General features: G+C 42.9%; 1 protein-coding gene across 1 annotated transcript; it reads right to left on the reverse strand.

Annotated features, from left to right (window-relative positions):
- Positions 1 to 6973: 6973 nt before the first annotated feature.
- PLA2G1B (phospholipase A2 group IB) lies at positions 6974 to 15490 on the reverse strand. Its single transcript, XM_063088091.1, has 4 exons — positions 15457 to 15490; positions 10956 to 11106; positions 10046 to 10173; positions 6974 to 7092 (listed from the first exon to the last, which is right to left on the reverse strand). The coding sequence occupies exons 1-4, from the start codon at positions 15488 to 15490 to the stop codon at positions 6974 to 6976; spliced, it is 432 nt and encodes a 143-aa protein (XP_062944161.1).
- Positions 15491 to 23289: the final 7799 nt, after the last annotated feature.

Here is a 23289-nt window from a genome sequence, read left to right on the forward strand (position 1 = left end):
AGAGGAAATGTACAAGGAAATCAATACCCTGAAAAAAAATGTAGCAGAACTTGCCGAACTGAAGAAGTTATTCAGCGAAATAAAAAACACAACGGAGAGTTTAACCAGCAGGCTTGTGGAAGTTGAAGAGAGAACCTCTGAACTTGAAGGTGGGCTGTTTGAAATAACACAAGCAGACAAAAAAAAAGAAAAGAAAAAAGAAAAAAGAATCAAAGGCATTGAAGAAAATCTGAGAGAGATATCAGACAACCTTAAGCACTCAAATATCCGAGTCATGGGTATTCCAGAAGGGGAGGAAAAAGGAGATTGCATTGAAAACATATTCAACAAAATAGTGGCAGAAAACTTCCCAGGTATAGGAAAAATCACAGATCTTCAGATCCAGGAAGCTCAACGATCTCCAAATGTATTCAACCCAAAAAGACCTTCTCCAAGACATGTTATAGTCAAATTGGCAAAACTCAAAGACAAAGAGAGAATCTTAAAAACTGCAAGAGAGAAGCGTCAAATCACCTATAAGGGAGCCCCAATCAGGCTAACATCAGACTTTTCATCACAAACCCTAAAAGCCAGAAAGGAATGGGAGGATATATTCAAAATACTAAAAGACAGAGATTGTAAGCCAAGAATACTCTACCCTGCAAGGCTATCTTTCCGAAATGAAGAGCAAATAGTATATTTCTCAGACAAACAAAAACTGCGGGAGTTCACTACCACACGACCACCTTTACAAGAAATTCTCAAGGGAGTACTGGGTTTGGGTCCTGAAAAATAAGTACCACTGCCATAAAAACCCAAGAAAAATCTAAACCCACTAGTATAATAAAAATGGCATTCATGAAGAGAAAACAAACAAACAAAAAGGCTATCTACAACCTAAGGAACCAACAAACACAGAAAACAAACAGTAAATCAGAAAGCAAGGAACAAAAGATACCTAAGACAACCAAACAACAATCAATAAAATGCTAGGAATAAATCAACACTTTTCAATAACAACTCTTAATGTAACAGGCTTAAATTCCCCAATCAAAAGACACAGACTGGCTGACTGGATTAAAAAGGAGGACCCAACTATATGCTGCCTTCAAGAGACCCACCTCCCCCATAAAGACTCACATAGACGAAGAGTGAAAGGATGGAAAAAGATTTACCATGCAAACAGAAAAGAAAAACGAGCTGGAGTAGCTATTCTTATATCTGACAAAGTAGACTTTAAACTAAAAACCATAAAAAGAGACAATGAGGGACACTACATAATGATAAAAGGACTGATCCATCAAGAAGACATAACAATCAAAAAAAAAAAAAGAAGACATAACAATCATAAACATGTATGCACCCAATGTTGGAGCAGCCAGGTTTATAAAGCAAACTCTATTAGACCTAAAGAAGGAAATAGACACTAATACCATAATAGCAGGGGACCTGAACACCCCACTGTCAATATTGGACAGATCATCTAGGCAAAGAATCAGCAGAGAAACACAAGATCTAAACAATACTCTAGACCAATTGAACTTGGCAGAAATCTACAGAACATTCCATCCAACAACCTCGGAATATTCATTCTTCTCATCAGCACATGGATCATTCTCCAGGATAGATCACATATTAGGTCACAAATCAAGTCTCAACAAATTCAAAAAAATTGGAATTATCCCATGTATTTTCTCACACCATAATGGATTAAAACTAGAAATCAATAACAAACAAAATTCTGGAAACTATACAAACACATGGAAATTAAACAGCATTCTACTTAATGACATAGGGGTCCAAGAAGAAATCAAGCAGGAAATCAAAAAATTTATTGAAACTAATGAAAATAATGACACATAATACCAAAACCTGTGAGATACTGCAAAAGCAGTATTAAGGGGGAAATTTATTGCATTCAATGCTCACCTCAGAAGAATGGAAAGATGGCAAGTGAACAACCTAACACTTCACCTTAAAGATCTAGAAAAACAAGAACAATCCAAACCTAAAGTTAGCAGACGGAAAGAAATCATTAAGATCAGAGCAGAACTTAATGAAATTGAAACCCAAAAAACAATACAAAAGATCAGTGAATCAAAAAGTTGGTTTTTTGAAAAGATAAATAAAATTGACAAACCATTAGCATGGCTAACAAAAAAAAAAAAAGAAGAGAGAAGATGCAAATAACAAAAATTAGAAATGAAAAAGGTGATATTACAGCTGATTCATCTGAAATACAAGGAATCATTTGAGACTACTATAAACAACTATACACCAACAAATTTGAAAATCTGGAGGAAATGGATAAATTTCTGGACACACACAAGCTCCCAAAACTGAGCCATGAAGATGTAGAAAATCTGAACAGACCAATAACAACAAAGGAGATTGAAGCGGTTATCAGAAAGCTCCCAACAAAGAAAAGCCCAGGACCAGATGGATTCACAGCAGAATTTTACCAAACATTCAAAAAGGAATTGACACCAATTCTTTACAAACTATTCCAAAAGATTGAAACAGACGCAAATCTCCCAAACTCATTCTATGAAGCAAACATCATCCTGATACCAAAACCAGGTAAAGATATAACCAAAAAAGAAAACTACAGGCCGATATCCTTGATGAATATAGATGCAAAAATCCTCACTAAAATACTAGCAGACAGAATACAGCAACACATACGTAAAATTATTCACCATGATCAAGTGGGATTCATCCCAGGGATGCAAGGTTGGTTCAACATACGCAAATCAATAAATGTGATACACCATATTAATAATCTCAAACACAAGGACCATATGATCATCTCTATAGATGCTGAAAAAGCATTTGATAAAATTCAACACTCATTCATGACAAAGACCCTCCATAAGTTAGGTATAGACGGAAAGTATCTCAACATAATTAAAGCCATATATGATAAACCCACTGCCAATATCATCCTGAATGGGGAAAAGCTGAAAGCTTTTCCTTAAAGAACAGGAACTAGACAAGGATGCCCACTCTCACCACTCCTATTCAACATAGTGTTGGAAGTACTAGCCAGAGCAATCAGAGAAGAGAAGGAAATAAAGGGCATCCAGATCGGAAAAGATGAAATCAAACTGTCCCTGTTTGCAGATGACATGATCCTATATATCGAACAGCCTAAAGCCTCTACAAAAAAACTCTTGGAGGTGATAAATGATTTCAGCACAGTAGCAGGATACAAAATCAACACACAAAAATCAGTAGCATTTCTATTCTCCAATAGTGAACATGCAGAAAGAGAAATCAAGAAAGCCTGCCCATTTACAATAGCCACCAAAAAAATAAAATACTTAGGAATTGAGTTAACCAAGGATGTGAAAAATCTCTATGATGAGAACTACAAACCACTGCTGAGAGAAATTAGAGAGGATACAAGAAGATGGAAAGATATCCCATGCTCTTGGATTGGAGGAATCAACATAGTGAAAATGTCCATACTACCCAAAGTGATATACAAATTCAATGCAATCCCCATCAAAATTCCAATGACAGTTTTCTCAGAAATGGAAAGAACTATCCAGACATGTATATGGAGTAACAAAAGACCACGCATGGCCAAAGCAACACTGAGCAAAAAAAATAAAGCTGGAGGCATAACACTACCTGACTTTAAACTATACTACAAAGCTATAATAACCAAAACAGTATGGTACTGGCATAAAAACAGACACACTGACCAATGGAATAGAATAGAGAATCCAGAAGTCAACCCACACACCTACAGCCATCTGATCTTTGACAAAGGCACCAAGCCTATACACTGGGGAAGAGACTGCCTCTTTAGCAAATGGTGCTGGGAGAACTGGATATCAATATGCAGGAGAATGAAACTAGACACATACCTTTCACCATACACTAAAGTCAACTCAAAATGGATTAAAGAATTAAACATACACCCTGAAACAATAAAACTTCTTAAAGAAAACATAGGAGAGACACTTCAGGAAATAGGACTGGACACAGACTTCATGAATACGACCCCAAAAGCACGGGCAACCAAAGGAAAAATAAACAAATGGGATTATATCAAACTAAAAAGCTTCTGCACAGCAAAAGAAACAATTAACAGAGTTAAAAGGCAACCAACAGAGTGGGAGAAAATATTTGCAAAATATACATCTGACAAAGGATTAATATCCAGAATATACAAGGAACTCAAACAACTTTACAAGAAAAAAACAAGCAACCCAATTAAAAAATGGGCAAAAGAGCTAAGTAGGCATTTCTCTAAGGAAGATATACAAATGGCCAACAGACATATGAAAAAATGCTCAACATCACTCAGCATCCGGGAAATGCAAATCAAAACCACACTGAGATACCATCTAACCCCAGTTAGGATGGCTAAAATCCAAAAGACCCTGAACGATAAATGCTGGCAAGGTTGCGGAGAAAAAGGAACTCTCATACATTGTTGGTGGGACTGCAAAATGGTGCAGCCTCTATGGAAAATAGTATGGAGGTTCCTCAAACAGTTGCAGATAGATCTGCCATATGACCCAGCTATCCCACTGCTGGGAATATACCCAGAGGAATGGAAATCATCAAGTCGAAGGTATACCTGTTCCCCAGTGTTCATCGCAGCACTCTTTACAATAACCAAGAGTTGGAACCAGCCCAAATGTCCATCATCGGATGAGTGGATACGGAAAATGTGGTATATCTACACAATGGAATACTACTCAGCTATAAAAACGAATGAAATACTGCCATTTGCAACAACATGGATGGACCTTGAGAGAATTATATTAAGTGAAACAAGTCAGGCACAGAAAGAGAAATACCACATGTTCTCACTTATTGGTGGGAGCTAAAAATAAATAAAGAAATTCACACACACACACACAAAAACCTGGGGGTGGGGTGGGGAAGAAGACATAACAACTACAATTCCTTGAGGTTGATACGACAAGCAAACAGAAAGGACAATGTTGGGTGGGAGGGGGTAGAGGGAGAAGGAAGGGAGGTTTCGGTGGTGGGCCACAATAATCAATCACATTGTATATCGACAAAATAAAAAATATAAATAAAAATAAATTTAAAAAAATAAAAGCAACACTGAAAACTGTACAGCAGGAAATGTGCTGTAGGTGATATGTCAATATAGAGCAGATGACTTAAGAAAAAAGAATAAAAAAACCCTGAACACTGAGGACCAACACTTAATTTAGCATTAAGCAATCATTTATTGAGTGCCCCCTATGTGTCAAGTATGGTACTAGGCAGATAGGAATATCACACTCTGCCTTCAACAAGTCCACCGTCTGATGGCACTTTTCTAAATTATGCAGATTTGGGTTCCAAACTTCATTATGCCATGCAGGAATGAGTGACCTTTGGCAAATCACTTGCCTCCTCGAGCCAGTTTCCTCATCTGTAAAATGCTGACATAATAGTACCTACACTATAGAGCTTCAAGGATGTTGAGATAATTGTGCCAAAAGCTTGGCACAGTCTGGAGCATAGAGCATAGCTATGCTCTATGGCTATGTGTAAGGATGCCAGTTTGAAGAGCAGGAAGAGCAGGATTAAGAGCAGACTAAATTGCAGAGGGCTAGTAACAATAATCACTGTCTTGAAGCCAGTCCTAAATACATTGTATCATCAGCATTATGTACAGTACCTGGCCCAGAGTAAGTGTTCAATAAATAGTCATTAAATGGAAGAATAAAATGAGGGAGAAATTGGGCCCAAAGATAAGTTCACATGTACTCCTTTCCTCAGATGGAAGGTCCTTTGCTTCCCACCACACACCCAGAAGTGGTGACAGTTCTGTCAGTCCCCAGTGGTTTGAAACTGCTCAGTGCTGGCTTCACATAGTCCCTATGATCCTTTCTTATCTTTGCTTTTGTAATCCAGTTCCCTTCTCTGTTCTTCCCCGAATCACCTCTGGTGAATTTCAATACCAGTGTAGTGGTAGATACTCAGAGGGAGACTTGGCTGAGTGACTTAGTGGGTAAGAGCTCAGGCACTGCCATCAGACAGACCTGGTCAAAACCTGACTGCCGTTTGTATGATCTCGGGCACATGACTTAGCTTCTCTGAGTTTTCAGTTCCTTATCTGTAAAATGGGGGACAATAATACCGATCTCACAAAGCTGGTTTGATCTTTTAATGAGATAAGATGTGGAAAGCTTTTAGCACAGGGTGGTATGCAGTAAGTGCTCAAGAAGTGGAAGTCAATTATATTTGATGACTACAATGTAAAAAATCAGCTTGTAGAGTGTGGTGAAGTCTTTGAAGGGTATAGAAAAGAAAAGAGTTGTAGAAAAAAATGGTTTAACACAGTAGGAAATAGAGGCAGAGGAATGAGAAGGGGTGAGATCTGTGTCAAACTAAACAAGAGCCCACCATGTCAGGCAGGGCAGGGTACTGGTTCAGAGTGTGTGTTCCGTTGTCAGACTCACTGGGCTCAAATTCCTTCTCTGCTGCTTACTAGATGATAGTGTTGAGCAAGTGACCACTCATATTGAGCCTCAGCTTAGAAAAATAAGACTTTCTAATAGCGCCAGTACCTCATAGGGCTGTTTAGAGGATTTAGGGACCCACAATCCTGGCACAGAGTAAATAATCAGTAGAAGGGGATTGATAATCATTATTCTGGTTTCAAGGTGCTTGCTTCCTGGAAATATTCTTTTAATTCAACTTCAACTTTCAAGGCTGGAAGGAATGATGTTCATAAAAGATGAGGCAGGGCTGGATGGATAGCTCACTTGGCTAGAGCATGGTGCTGATAAGCCCAAGGTCAAGGGATCAGATCCCTGTACTGGCCAGACCAAAAAAAAAAAAAACCAAAAAAACCAAAAAGACGAGGTAGAGACCTAGTTATGTTCAGTAGTCAGAGAATAAAACAATCTTGAAAAGTGACGTCTTTCAACAAGGTGCTTTATTGGAGGGCACTGTGTAAGGTGAAGGCAATGAGGCAGGGAGGGATGATATTTTTCAGAGGTGATACTCAGTTCTAACAATACTTATCACGGTCCAGGTCCTTGTTCTCCTTGTTGTATGGAGCCTCTGAAAAGCAGATGGCGGCTTGGCGGTCGCAGTTGCAGATGAAGGCATCACAGTCACTGTTGTCACCTGGAGAAGGACAAGAAGAGAGGACTGAGTCAAGATGGACACTGCTTTGTTTGATTCAGGGGGCAGAACAGATTAATTGGAATAACCTGGTGGCCATTCCATTAGTGAAAATTTAGGGTTGAAACATTAAGCAAAAAAAAAAAATCAGATGCCCAGTTAAATTTGACTTTCAGGTAAACAATGAATGCAATATTTGGGACATATGCCAAAAAAATTATTCATTGTTTATCTAGAAGTAGAATTTAACTGGGCATCCTGTGTTTTATATGGCACTCCTTTTTGATTTTGCTGCCTTTGGGAAAGTCTTGTCTCTTTCACACCCCTAAATGAGCTCACAGATTTTTTTTTTTTTTTAAGATGACTGGTAAGAGGATCTTAACCCTTGACTTGGTGTTGTCAGCACCACACTCTCCCAAGTGAGCCACGGGCAGGCCCCCACTTTCCATGATATGTATTATTGTGGAGTTTAAAATTGCATTACTTTGGGTTTGTTTACTTAAAGAAGAAAAAGAAACAGTAAAGATAACATTTAAAATGCATTTGAACTTTATTATCTATGATTTATATATCTCTGCTTACCTTCAATAATCTTATTCGTTTTGTTTCCCTCTGATCCTTTCTTTTTAAAATCACAAATGTTTTCCTTGCCCAGTAAACTTCCATTACATTTTAATTAGCAGTTAATTCGACTATAAAGTATTCACAATGAGATAATTCTTTAGTGAGTGTAGAGGATTCTTAAAGCAAATGTACTTCACAGGGCCTGGTTTTCCAAAGCCTTGCAGCTTCAAATATTGACCTGGCGGAAGACTGGAAATTTTCCTCAGGCTATAAAGTCTCTGGTGTAAGATAAAGGTTTGTAACACAGCAAGGTTGCTGGCTCAAGGACAGACTAGTTACTGACTCATATGTGTAGATACTGGAAAATTGCTGGAGGGAGAAGGAATGTTTGCTAAGATCAAGCTTTTGTTGATAGGAACACTTAATTTAAGGGAATGCCATCTGACTTATTTCACTGAAAGTTACCAGCCTATATTGTTAAACTATAACCCCACCTATGTTCTCTTCCTGTAACTTCCTGGTCTGGAAAATAAAAGCCAAAAGAGAACCCCAATTCAGGGTTAATTTTCCAAGGAAGCGATGCCTCTTGCTTGAGGGTTCCGGGGAAGTTAACCACTTCGGGGCTTCTCACTGCTCAGAAGAGATGGGCTCTGAGTAATCCTTTGCATCTCCATCACCCAGGGGAAGTGGGGTGATAAATCCGTGGGGGGCAAAGCAACAAGTGAATTATTGTTAATTAATATGAACAAACACTCTCTAATGAGGCTTCTTGGCCTAGCTTGGGGGGGGGGGTGTCAGCTGCCTTAGGAAGAAATTGTTTGCAAATGTGTGTGCTGGGAAGAGGGTCCATGGCTTTCATCAGGTTTGTAAAGAAATCTGGAATCCACAGAAAGGAATCCTTGTTGATCAAGCTGTTATTCAAAAATATGATTTCTCATGTATTTGGCTTTCTAAATTGGAGCACAACCTAAATACCTGTTACCAGGGAGAGTGTAAGCAATTTAAACCAAGTTCTGCACCTATTAAAATAGTAACAATGAAGTCAATATGAAAAAATGGTCATGACAGAAAAGGCAGAATCTAGGACCATATCTAGCCTATGCAGTCATCAAATCTTTATTGAGCACCTACTGTATGTATACCAGGTGCTGCTCTAGATTCTGGGGATATAGCAGTGAAGAAAACAACCCCTTTTCTTATAGATCCTACACTCTCCTGGAGAGAGAGAAGATAAATAAGGTAAATATATCAGATGGTGATGAAATTCTGTGAAGAATATAAAGCAGAGAAGGAAGATAGAGAATGCTGGAGGGATGGAGGGAATGTGTATGTGATTTAAAAAAATGTGGTGAAGGAAGACCTCACTGAGAAAGTGGCATTTGAAGAGAGACCTCAGATGAGGAAGTTTACAAGAAAACAGGTGGTGGGAAGTGTTTCAGGCAGAAGGAACCAAGGACTTGAGGGGGCTCATGCATAAGGTGGGGGCATGCTTAGGTGTGATTAAAATGATGTGATTTTGACTTAAAATGAGATGTGAAAAGACAAAAAAATTTTTTTAAGTCATGTGAACATTATTCCAAGGATAAGGACAAAAGGGAGCATAGAAGCATGTAGTAGTTTATTTGCTAGAATTATGAGATACTGGGTAACTTTTTTCTTGGCACTTCTGGATTTGAATTATGTTTATTCCATTGTTGTTTGTACAGCTTTGAAAAATAAGGCATGTCTATGAGTGCATAGTGGAGAGCAATGAAAATCCACAGTGATGGCCCAGCACACAATACACTTCACCTCTCTGAATTGTTTGCTCTTCAAGAACCACCTTCAAGGAGGGACATGTTTCACCATATGTGCTACATAACTTAGTCGTTAAGACAGGAGTCTTTGAAATCAGATGAAACTGATTTCAACCTACCACTTAAACTATATGATTTTGGGCAAATGACTGTCTTTGAGCTTCAGCTGCCTAACCTGTAAAATGGGAATAATGAAACCTGTCTTCTATGTGTGCTTAGCCCAGAACCTGGCATGTAATAAGAGTCTAATAAATGCTAGATTAGAGCTCTTTTTTAGTAAATAAGGAAGCAGTATACCATGCCAGTTAAGAGTAGAGACTTTGGAGTCATATAAAGCTGTGTTCAAAAAACAAACACCACCACATATAAGCTGTGTGATCTTGGGCAAATGGCTCGGCCTTCTGAGCCTCAGTTTCCTCATCTATAAAATGGGGATAATAATAGTACCAATCCCATTGGGTTGTTGTGAGGATTAAAGGAGACACTGCTCAGCACCAAGAAAATGAGCAATAAATGGTGGCTGTTATCACTATTATTTCTCCCATGCCTACTGAGGGCCTCCTAGATTCAGTAGGTCAAAAAGGGGGTAAACTTACTGCTGCAGGTGATCTCAGTGCCAGAGCATGAGAACGAGTAACTGTTGGTGTAGGGGTTGTCCAGGAGGGTTTTACAGCTCTTCAGCTTCATGGCCTGGTCGTAGCAGTTGTCGTGTGTGTAGCAGCACCTGGAGAAGGGAAGGGACTGCTGAGGCAGGAGCAAGAGTAGGGTTGCAGGTCAACCCTCACATGCACTCTCTCAGGAACAATGGGGATGACTTAGCTGAGATGCTCCAGGAGAAATAGTTTTCTGGCTTGAAAAAATGTAAGTCCTTTGGATCTGAACCCTTGATCTTGGTGTTATAACACTATGCTGTAACCAACTAAGCTAACAGACCAGCCCATACATCCTTTTATCATATGTTTCTTTTCTTTTTTTTTTTTTTTCTATAAAGATGACCGGTAAGGGGATCTTAGCCCTTGACTTGGTGGTGTCAGCACCACGCTCTCCCAGTGAGCAAACCGGCCATCCATCCCTATATGGGATCCGAACCCGTGGCCTTGGTGTTATCAGCACCTCACTCTCCCGAGTGAGCCACGGGCCGGCCCCTTATCATACGTTTCTTGAAAGCGATCTTAACATGGTTGCAGGAATACAGTAAACTCATATATTCTGAACACGCAGTGACACGTTTAACCACAGCTCGACATAGACACTTGATGGATTGTGGTGATGCTTTGTGTTGCCATATTGGGCCCCTAGAGGGCAGCATCACCCACTGTTTTACGTCTCGGACTTTCTGCTTTCTATCCCTAATAGGAAGCTATGGATACAGGTTCCTCTGGGAACATATTTCTTTATATGACAAGAGGTGAACATATGTTATCCTCAGCCTCGTGAGATCCTTGGCTTGTGCCCTGCCCCCCAGCCCGACAGGCAGTCCAGTCTCCCTCCAGACGGATCACTCACTTGTCCACATCGTCCACAGGAGTGCCTGAGCCGCCCAAGCCGCAGTAACAGCCGTAGTCGTTGAACTCTAAGTAGGGCTTACTGCCGGGGATGGCGCACTTGATCATGCTCCTCAGCTGCCACACGGCCCGCAGGTCCTTGGCAGCTCCCACTGCAAGAAGACACAGCCAGAGCTCAAGTGGGTCCGGGCTGGCTCCGCCGGCGCCCAGCGGCCCGCTGCCTGCCTGCTCTCCCGGGCCCCACGCTGCCTCCAGCCCCGCCAGCTGCCTCCTCAGAGGAGCTTTGGACCCAGGATCCTGCTTAAGTGAGTAGGGATTTTTGTTATGAAAACGTTTTAAACAATTTTTTTTTTATAGAGATAAATTTATGTGACATAAAATTTACCATTTTAACTATTTAAAATGTACAATTCGGTGGTTTTTAGTATATTCACGAGTTGTGCAACCATCTCCACTGATTCCTAAAAGAAAACCCTGTACACATTAGCTGTGGCCCCCTTTCCCCGCCTCCTCCCAGCCCCTGGCAACCCCTAATTGGCTTTCTCTCTCTAAATTTGTCTATGCTGGATACTTCACATGCAGTTGTACCTCAGTATCCAAGTAGGATTGGTTCTAGGATCCTCCCCATCTCCTGTCCCCGCAGATAGCAAACTTGGTGGATGCTCAAGTCCCTTATATAAAACGTCATAGTATTTGCATAGAACCTATGAAAATCCTCCCGCATACTTTGACTCATCTCTAGATTACTTATAATACCTAATACAATGTAAATGCTACATAAATAGTTGTTATCATGCATTTATTTTTATTTTTTTTTCAAATATTTTCCACCTGCGATTGGTTGAATCCATGCACGCAGGACTGTGCATATGGAGGGCGGACTGTAAATGGAATCAGTCATACAATATGTGGCCTTTCGTATCTGGTTTCTTTCACTCAGCATAATGTTTTTCAGGTTCATTCACACTGTAGCATGTATCAGTACTTACTTATTTTTTGGCAGAATAATATTCTTTTATATTATGTATCATATTTTGTCTATCCATTCATCAGGTGATGAACATTTGGGTGGTTTCTAAGTTTTGGCTATTATGAGCAGTGCTGCTAGGAACGTTTCTGTACTAGGTTTTGTATGAGCATATGTTTTCAATGGGGATGGTTTTAAACTATCCCCATTATTTACCCAGCAAATATTTTTTGAGCACCTACTATGTGCCAGGCTCTGTCCTAGGAGCTGGAGATACAGTAGTGAACAAACCAAAAATCTCTAATCTCATAGAGCTTACATCCTAGTGGGAAACAAAAACAATAAGTAATAAATGTAATAAATAAGGAACTTGGATAATGTGTTAGAGAATGGAAAAAATAGAGCAGGGCAAGGGGAATCTAAAATGGGGGGCTCAGCAGTTAGCTCAGTGGTCAGAGCACAGCCTTGTAACACCAATGTCACGGGTTCGGATCCCCATACTGGCCAAATGCCAAAAAACAAATAAATTAAATTCAAAATAAATAAATAAATAAATGGGGGGACAGGTGGGGGATGGCAGGGTTGAGGAGCAGCAGGAGTGTAAGGAAGACTGAGGAGGCCTGCGTGGCTGGACCAGGTGAGAGAGGCAAGAATAGTAGGGCGATAGGGAACCAAATCCCATGGGCCTTGGGGGCCCCTCTAGGAAACAAGGAGCCATTGGAGGGTTCTGGGCAGCAGAGGGGCATGATCCAGCTTAGCTTTTTAAAGGATCCCACTGGATGCTGTGTGGAGAACAGACTGAAGGAAGATCTGTCAATTTGAGTCCCCTGGGAAGCAGACCCCAAAATAGAATTACAATAGAAGAGTTTTATTGGGGGAAACCCCTGTGAAGGATAAAGGACTAGGCTGGGAGAGCCTTGGACTCTATGCAGGTCTGACGTCTGGGAAAAGAGAGGGGGAAGGAAAGATTGGGGAGGATGAGCCTCAGACTGCAGCATGGTTCTGTGGAAGCTCGGCCAGGCCCATGGGGAGCCCCCAAGCAAGGATGCCTGTTAGAGAAGGGCGCCCACGTTGGGCAGGACTGGTCCAGCTCTAGATGCTGCCATGCTCAGTTATTGGCTGGGAGTAGCCCAGGAGAGGGGGGCTGTGGTGTGGATGCTGAGTGGGTCCCACGTGTGTGGCAGCTGGAGGTTGTCACTAAGTACACTCCCCGCAGTCGGTTCTCTCTCATGAAGGTGTGGCTCCATGGCTGCCACATGGGGACAGGGCTGAAGCAGGAAGAGCAATGAGAGGACCCCTTAGGGTAACTAGCTGCCCCCATCAGCCCACCTGACTTTCCACATCAACAGAGAGCTGACCCCCCACCTCCCACCCCTGCGGTTAGTCCTCAAGGACTAGGCTATACACCCAAGTGTCCTTGAAGTGTGCACAGCCCCCGCTGCAGGCACAATTTCTCTTGTTGGGTTTTCAGTCATTCAGTCATCAAATGTTCTCTGAGCATGAGAATACACTGTTCCAGGCTCACTGTCAGGGTTGGAGAGAACGCAGTGAACACAACACAGTCACCATCCTTAAGGGACTTTCAATTTAGTTAGAGAGAGAGAGAGAAGCAAACAAGCCGTTATAATACGTGAGGATTAGTGTGACCTTGGACAAGTTACTTGACCACTCTGTGCCTCACTTTTCTCATCCACAAAATGGGAATAATAATAATAATAATAATATACTTACCTTATGTGGATTACATGTAAATCCTTACATGAAGGGTTTAGTACTGGCACATAGTACATCACCTTAGTAATTGTTGGCTGGTATTATTATTATTACCGAGGAGGTAATATTATGAGCACCTAGTCCTGACTTGGGGATGATCAAGGAAGGCTTCCTGGAGGAGGTAATGTCTGTGCTGAATCCAGAAGGAGAACGGTTTGCACTCTTCATTGAGAAGTTAGGATTTCATCCTGAAGGCAATGAGGGAGGGATATTCTCAAGCTTTAAGCTTGAGAAAGGTCACCCTGGCCACCATGTGATTGGATTGGAGGGAGGCAAGTCTGAAGGCTGGGAGAGGAATGAGGAGGTGGTTGCAGTTGTCCAGTACAGTGATGACATCTGGGAATGGCAGTGGGGGCAAGGGGTTGGTTTCAAGAACAATTTAGGAAAAGAAACTGGAGGACTTGGGGACTTAGGGGTCGTTGGAAAGAGAGGAGCTGAGGATAACTCCCAGGTTTCCGGCTTGGAAAAACAGAGAGCTTGGTGGTGTGGCTGTTCCTATCGGTTGACACTGAGGGACACTCAGTGGAGCTGTCCCTTAGGCAACTGGGTAGAGAAGAGTGAGGTTTTGGAGAGGGATCGGGGCCGGAGGTAAGAGACTTGGAGTGGACAGCATAACTGTCATCATGGGACTGAATCCAAGGGAGTGGATGAGGTGGGCCTGAGATAAAGAGGGTCAAGAGCAGACCCTGAGGAATCAACAGTGAAAGGATAAGCAGACAGCAGTTTCACTCCTTCCTAGTTTCCTACTGATACACCCTGCCACGTGCACCAAGAAGCATGAACACAAGGCATGGTGGGCAGCTTCTTAGATGCCCACCATGATTCCCAGCTCCTGGTATTTATGCCCTTGGTAACTCTGTCCCCTGGACTGTGGTCTGGACCTAGTGACTCTCTTATAATGAATAGAATGCAGCAAAAGTAATGGGATGACCCACCTCACACCTATTAGAATGCCTACTGTTAAAAAAATAATACTAATAACACATATCAATGAGGATGTGGAGAAACTGGAACCCTTGTGCACTGTTGGAGGGAATATAAAACAGTGTGGCAGCTGTGGAAAGTGATTCTGTAGCCTACAAGGTACTGAATCCTGTCAACAACTACTTGAATGGCTTGGAAGCAGCTCCTTCCCTGATCAAGCCTCAGATGAGACCCCAACCTCAGCCAACACCTTGATCACAGCTTTGTGAAAGACCCTGAGTCAGAGGAGCAGACCCAGCCAAACTGCACCCTAATTCCTGACCTACAGAAACTCTGAGATAATCATTGTTTGTTTTATGCTACTAAACTTTGGAGTAATTTGTTACTAGCTGTAGATAACAAATACACAAGGCTAAAGCATCTACAGCATTGCTTGCAATAACTAACTGTCCATCAGTAGAGGACTAATTAAATAAATCAGGGTACAGCCTACAGTGGACATGGAATACTCTGCACTCTGCAGCCATTATAATAAATGAAGCAAGTGTCCATCCATGTATCTTTTATTTATTTATTTATTTATTTTGGTGGCTGGTGGGTACAGGGATCTGAACCCCGTCCATGTATTGATAGGGAATGATCTTCAAGGCAAAGTAGAACAGGCAAGCTTAGAACAATGTGTACCATGTGCCCCTCTGCATGGAGGTCACATATAGTACATAAATAGATATGTTAAGAAATACAGGGAGTACTTCTGAAGAGAAATATAGAAACTGGTCATCACAATTGCCTCTGAGGAAGAGAGTCGGGTCACTGGGGGCTGGGGTGACTCGCCTACCTGTGAGCAGTGCAGCCAGCACAAGGAGTTTCATCTTGAGGTCGAGGAGGTGAGTGAGGAAAGGGCTAATGTGGCCAGCAGCCTCCCTTCTTATAGACACATCCCACACCCCCAAGATAAGGCTGTAGTGTTTGCTTTGCTCTCCTGACTCTGGGTTGGCCTTGCATCTGTCTGTTGCAGAAATAGAACTGACCGATTTGCCAGCACAAGTTCACTGGAAACATGTTATGTATTTATTTTAACATCTTTTAACTAAAAAGCTAAAAAGAAGGGCCAGCCCGTGGCTCACTTGGGAGAGTGTGCTGCTGACAACACCAAGTCAAGGGTTAAGATCCCCTTACTGGTCATCTTTTTAAAAAAAGCTAAAAAGCACTAACTCTGTACCAGGTCACATGCTAAGAACCTGGTACAAACCTTCAAGATTGGTCTAGTTACAAACTCTATTTTATGGAGAAGACAATTGGGGTTGAGAGAAGTTAAATGACTGCGCTAATGTCACACTTCAGGACCAAAATGTGAATTGGATCTGATGTGTATGACACCACCTCGGGACAGGGATTGCCCAGAGTCCCTTGAGGCCAGGAGGAGATTTAGTCCCGCCTACTACTTCCCTCCTTCACCCCTCCCTCAGCTGCTGGGAGCCTTCCACAAGGGCACTCTGGACAAATTCCCATGTGCCAAGCATCTGTCAGGGAGGGTTGAGGCTGCTGCTACAAACTTTCACCCCGTGGAAACAGGCATGTTAACTGTGACAGCTCAAACTTTTGTATCCCCTGCCACAGAGGTAGCAGAAGAATGGACCTGGCAGGTCACTGGGTAGCTGAAACTCTTACAATCTTTGTACCTTGACCTTCTGCTGCCCCAGATCCGTGCACAGGTGTGTGAAGCACAGCTTCTCTCAGCCTGGGAAAAACACACTACCCAGTGGAAAGAACAGCTAAGGATAGCTTCTTGACTCTCTCAGGTGACGGCGTACCCACACTCCAGCAAGGTCACCTCTGCTTGGGCCTGAAGGATAAGGCTCCTGCTTCAAGGACATACTTAAAAGCAGCTACCTGCTACCATTTGATGGGTGCTTCTATATGCTTGGCATTGTGCAAAGACTATGCTCTACATATGTGTCTTTCAGCCTAACAGTCTTCTGACATAGTAATTATCATTGTCATTGTTGTCATCATCTCCCTATTTCACAGATGATGAAACAGGATCAGAGAGCTTAAGTAACTTGCTCAAAGTCACACAGCCAGAAAGTAGTGGAGATAAGGTTTGAACCTGTATCTACCTGCCTTTTAGTCCAGGGCTCTCTTCAATAATAGCAGCAGCAGCAGCAGTAATAGCGGCAGCTGACATGCCTTGAGTGCTGTGCCAGCAACGATACTAAGAGCTTTACACAGGCTAGCCTACAGTCAAGGGCTACTACAGATGAGTAAGTTAAGGCAGTACGCCAAAGAATCTCAATCTTTTTTCAACACAAAAATCCACCATCCTCGCATCTGGGTCTTCATGACAGGCTCCTAACTGCTCTAATAGCATCCACTTCTGCCTTGGATTGAATGTCCGCCCCAAAACTTACTGTTGAGGGTGGGAAATCCTATTATGGTAATTAAAAGGTGGGGCCTTGAAGAGGTGATTTGGTTGATGGTTTAATGGTGGCCATGGCATGGTTCTGAGGGCTTTAAAAAGAGAGCACATGAGGAGCCGTCCCTCTCTCAGCTCCACCATTTTCTGCCACGTGAGACCCCTGCATTGCTGTAAAACCACCACCAAAGAAGACCCTCCCCAGATGTGTTGCCTGGACTTTGGACTTCCCAGCCTCTGAAACTGTCTGTAAGCAATAAATTTCATTTTCTTATAAATTACCCAGTTTCAGGTACTTTGTTATAAACAACAGAAACAGACTGATACAGAAAATTGGTACCAGAAGTAGAGTTTTGCTTATAACAAATACTTGAAAATGTGGAAGTGGCTTTGGAATTAAGTGTTGAGGAGAGGCTGGAAGAATTTGAAGGAGCAGGCTAGATAAAGCATAGCTGCTGGTGGGAGTTTAGAAGACAAGAAAACCAGGGAAAGTTTGGAACTTCTTAGAGACTGGTTAAATGGTGGTGATCAGAATTCTTATGAAAATGTGGACTATATAAAGACCATTCTAAGGAGGTCTCAGGTAGAAATAAGAAGGAGTTTGTTGGAAAATGGGGCAAAGATCACCCTTGCTATGAACTTGCAAGGAACTTGGCTGCATTCTGTTTATGCCCAAAAGCTTTATGGAATGTGAAACTTAAAGGTGTTGACACAGAGTGTTTGGTGGAAGAAATTTCTAAGCAGCAAAGCATTCAAGAAACTGCATAGCTACTTGCATAACACTGAGTTATGGCAGAAAGGGCATGATGTAAAGCCAGAATGTACAACTAAAAGGGAAGCAGAGTGTAAGGATTTGGAAAATTTGCAGACTGGCCATGTGGCAGAGAAGCAGAGAGCATTTTCAGGAGAAAAACACAATGGTGCAGCCCAGTGATCATTTGCTAAAGAGATTAGTACAGAAGAAAGAGATTATCAAGGGAAGGGGGAAAAGACCGTGAAGGCATTTCAGAGATCTTGGAGGCTGCATATTCCATTACAGGCCCAGAGGCCTAGAGAGACATAATGTTCTTGGGGAACAGGCCCAAGGCATTCTCCATAAGCTCACGGCCCAGGGCCACCTCAGGATGCTGCTCCGCACAGCAGCACCCCAGCTGCTTTGGCTGCTCCAGCTGTGGCTAAATTGTATCCAGGTATGGCTGGACTTGCAGCTTTGGAAGCTATAAGCCAGAAGCCTTGTCAGAGTCCACGTGGTGTTAGGTCTGCAGGCTCCCAGAATGCCAGAGCTGTGGAGGCTTGGGAGCCTCCATTCTGATTTCAAAGGATGTATAGAAATACTGGGGACCCAGGAAGAGATCTGTCACAGGGACGAAGTCACTGCAGACAGCCTTTGCTATAGCAATGCAGGACGGAAATGTGGGGTCAGAGTTGCAGCAGGAAAACTCCACCAAGGCCATGCCTAGTGGAGCAATGAGAGTGGGACCGCCATGGAGACCCCAGAGTTGTGGAGCTACCAAAGTGCAACACCAGCCTGCGAGAGCTGAAGCATGGCCTAAGACCAGGAAAGCCATAAGAGCAGAGCTGCCCGAGGATTTGGGGACCCAACCCCTGCACTAGCACGCAGAAGACATAGAACGTGGAGTCAAGTTACATGGTTCTTCAGCTTTAAGATTTGATGCCTTCCCTGCTGGGTTTCAGACTTGCTTAGGATCTGTTACCCCTTTCTTTTAGCCTGTCTCTCCCTTTTTGAACGGGAATATGTACCCTATACTTGTCCTACCTTTGTATATTGGAAGTAGATAACTTGTTTTGATTTCATAGATGAGACTTCGGTCCTTTGAAATGAAACAAGTTAAGAATTTGGAGATGAAATGAATGTATTTGTATTTGCAAAGGACACATAAGTTTTGGGGGTCAGGGGCAGAATGCCTTGGATTGAATATCCCCCAAAACTTAATCCCCACTGTAACTGTTCAGGGTGGGAAATCCTATTATGGTAATGAAAAGGAGGGGCCTTGAAGAAGTGATGAAGTTGATGGTTTAATAAGGTCATGGGTGTGGTTCTGAGGGCTTTAAAAAGAGAGCACATGAGGAGCCGTTCCTCTCTCTCTCTCTCTCAGCTCCACCATTTTCTGCCACATGAGACCCCTACATTGCTGTAAAGCCACCAGCAAAGAAGACCCTCCCCAGATGTGAGGGTCTGGGCTTTGGACTTCCCAGCCTCCGACACTATAAGCAATAAATTTTGTTTTCTTATAAATTACCCAGGTTCAGGTATTTTGTTATAAGCAACAGAAACAGACTAATACAACTCCCTACCTCCCCATCTATCCAGAGAAGGTGTGTGATGTGTAGCCAGTGGTTCCCAAACCCAAGTGACTCCTGGGAAACTTAAAGAGTAATACAGATTCTTGGAATACACGATGCAAGTTGGGGATAAGAAAATAAAATGTTTTTTTTTTTCTTTTTTCCTTATTTCCTTGGTGATTTTGATGGTTATGCAGCTTAAAAACTATTGATTTGGTTTTTTAAAAAATGACTATTGGGTTGGGTAAGGATTCATGGGTATTAAGCTTTAAAATTCATAAATGCTACATATATTTTTTCTTTCCATTTTTCTTTTTTTTATTAATGAAAATTTCAAATATATAAAAGTAGAGAATAGTATAATTAACCCATGCAATGAAACCCAGTTTCAATTCTTATCAACATTTCCCAATCTTCTTTCATCTACACCCCCATACTTCTTTTTTATTGAATATTTTAAAGCATGTCTTAGATATCAAGTCATTTCATCCATGAGCACTTTTGTATGCATTTCTAATGTATAAGGATTTTGTTTCTGTTGTGGTAAAAACAACAGAAGACTTACCATCTTAACCATTTTTAAGTGGACAGTTCCCTAGTATTAAGTATATTCACAACACTGAACTTTTTAATTTGGTAATCTGAAACTCTATACCTGTTAAACTCTCCTTCTCTCCCTTCCCCCAGCCTCTAGTAATCACCATTCTACTTTGTTTCTATGACTTTGACTGCTTTAGATACCTCACATAAGTAGAGTCATACATTACTTCATTCATAGGCTTATTTCCTGTAACCCAATGTCCTCAAGATACATCCATGTGGTAGCATGTGACAGGATTTTCTTCTTTTTAAGACTGGATAATATTCCATTTATATATGTACATATTTTGTTTATCCATTTATCAATTCATCCCTCAATGGACTTTGGGGTTGTTTCTACCTTTTGGCTCTTGTGAATAATGCTGCTATGAACATTGGTGTACAAATATGTTTGAATCCCTGCTTTCAAATCCTTTGGGTAGATACCTATGAGTGGAATTGCTGGATTTTATGGTAATTCTGTTTAACTTTTTGTGGAATTGCCAACATGTTTTCCACAGCAGCTACACCATTTTACATTCCCACCAGTAATGCACAAGGGTTCCAATTTCTCCATATCCTTACCCACATTCGTTATTTTCCTTTAAAAAATAATAATAATAATAATAGACTTTCTAATGGGTATGAAGTGATATCTCAACGCTAAGGTCTGAGGCTGGTCAACAAGTTGGAGATGGAAGCTTGGACAAGTAGAAAGTAAGGACCATTTCCAAGGGAAAAATAGGAGAGGGGTAAGGGCAGTGAAGGAGTTAAAAACACACCACTCAGACATATTGATTCTGTAAGTTAGAGGCATTTGAAGAACAGCAGGAGCAAGATCACTCTGACCTCCACCGCACTGTTTCTTAAAAGCAGGAGATGAAATTCCCATGTGCAAGACACTTTCCCTATACTATAAGGAAAACCAACAACCTTATCTTGAAGGATGAGAAGTTGAGACCAAGAGAATTCCATACACACTTCGTTAAAATAACTCTTATCTTTTAAGCCTCCCACACAATTTAGTTGCTTTTTCACAGCTTACTTGTCCCTCTGAGGATATAAGTAACTGACAGCTTCCTGGCTCTTCTTTGTGAAGGCTCCGTACATTTTAATCAATGTAAAACTTGTATTAAATATATTTGTATGGTTTTCGCCTGTTAATCTATCTTATGTCAATTTAACTCAGGCCCAGCTGGGACCCTAAGAGGATGCAGGTGGAGTTTTGCCATCCCTACAGCAGGAAAATGAGGTATCCCCCAGGGACCTTGACCTGAATGCACACAGAGACACAAGACACTCAAAGCCCAGCACCGTTTTCAAATAATTTATTAGGAATTTAAAACTGAAAATAAAACCTGGGAAAAGAAGTTACAGATGTAGAGAGAAGAGACACCGGAGGTTGGTAACTTGCTGGCTTCGAAACACCATGTAACATCTTTAAAAAAAAGAAAAATTCCCGAAACAAATCAGAAAACGGAATTCTAGGGCCCTGAGCTCATGGGTGGGCCCAGCAGGGTGGGAGGATCAGGGGACAGGAGAAGAGGGAAGCTAAGTCCCTCAGGACTCAGCTCAAACGTGTAGAAAATTAAAAATAAAAACCAATAAAATGCAGCTTCTCTTTTATTAGGAAACATTAAAAAAAAAAAAAAAAAAAAAACAACCAAAAACACGAACAGCCGCGCATCTCAGTAACAAAGATTATTGCTTTGTGTTCTCAGGGCTAATAGGTTAAGCACCTCACACAGACAATTAACTCTCCAAAGGGGGGTTTTAAGGGACATGGGCTCTGATGGGGAAGGGAGCTAGGCCCTCAGCCTCACACCTGGGGAGAGGGTCACAGAGCGGGGGAGTGACAATGGGTGGGCCTCAGCCCTGCCACGCAAGCCAGGTCACTGTTCACGGTGATTCTCACTCTGAGCCTCTTTTTCCTTTGATGGGGACCCTGGGGTAAGGGGCTGCCAAGGGGCTCTGGCCATGGGACCATCTGGTGGGAAACTTCAGTGAGAGAATGTGGGGGTTCCCTGAGAAGCCCTTCACTTTCCCCTGGCATCTGCCCCCTACCAAAGTGCCCCCTGATGCCCACTCATTGTGGGGAGGGCTCAGAGCAGAAACCATGGAAGTCCAACCTAGGCAGGGGGCAGAGGAGACCTTTGGAGAGTTAATTCCTTTCCAGCAGTGGCTCTGGGCAAGCCCTTCTCTTCCCTCGCCCCTGGTCCAACACTGGGTTTTTGGGGTGAGCAGGCCCAAGGCCTGGACCCCGAGGGCTTGAGAGAGCGAGCCTACCGTGGCCACAGCTGAGGCCTGCAAGCTTACAGTAACGGTGTCGGAGGAAGGGACAGACAGGCGAGGGGGGGAGACCTTTGCCTGGCAGGACATTGAGGCAATGCCCTCACCCAAGGGATCTGAGAGAGGGGTGGGGGCTTCACCTCACAGTATTTACATATGATACAGGACGGGATGTTCCAGGGGCTCGGCCTGGCCTACCCGCAGCCCTGCCCTCCTCTCCAGGGCTGGAGGGAGGTGGCCAGGGGCCCACACCCACATAGACACTTTGTTCTCAGCTGTGGGGGGCACCTGGCCCCTTGCCCCCTGCGGCCTGGGGCTTCACATTCACAAACCTAGAAATAGTTTAAAAACGGTTTCTTTTAAAAAAAAAAAAAAAAAAAAAAGGAAAGCATAAAGGAGGGACAATCAGAATAAAAAACAGGGGTTGGGGCTGCGGCCTGTAGCAGGCTCCCTCCACCCTCACTCTAGCTATGCACAAATACAAAAGCCTTCTGGGGGTTGGGGGACAGTCCTATGGGGGCGCGGCAGGGAGGGAGGGGTGCAGTCCCAAGAGGGCAGAACAGGGGTGGGGGGCAACCGGCTAATCCAAAATAAATAAAAGCGGGCAGGGAGCGGGGCGGGTGGGGATGCGGGGCAAGGGCAGAATAGGGGGAGGTTAGTAGGGAGCCAGACGATGTTGGGGCCGGGAGTGGGGGGCAGGCAGTAGCGGTCCGAGTCGCTGCGGGGGGAGGAGGCGGCGGCTGCGGCTGAGGTGTCCCCGCCCCCTCGCTGGCTCACTCGTGGTCCTCAGTCAGCTGCAGGCCGGGACGCTGGGGACACAGCGGGCGGTTACGGGGGGCAGATGACACGCCCCGCCTCTCCCTGGGACCCCCAGTATCCTGTCCTAATCCCCTCCCGGAAGATTTGTTTTCAGACTTCGCACTTTCTGTTTCTTGCTTGCGTCGCTCTTTCCCCGGATTTTAAATGGCTGGATTTATTCAAATATCACTCTCTCAGGGCTGCCTTCCCTGCGTCCCTAATCTGGAATAGCCCCTCACGCACTACTGGCAATGATCTCATTGGTTCACTTGATTTGATTTTCGT

Source organism: Cynocephalus volans, chromosome 2 (genome assembly GCF_027409185.1).
Source record: "Cynocephalus volans isolate mCynVol1 chromosome 2, mCynVol1.pri, whole genome shotgun sequence".
Taxonomy (NCBI): Eukaryota; Metazoa; Chordata; class Mammalia; order Dermoptera; family Cynocephalidae; genus Cynocephalus; species Cynocephalus volans.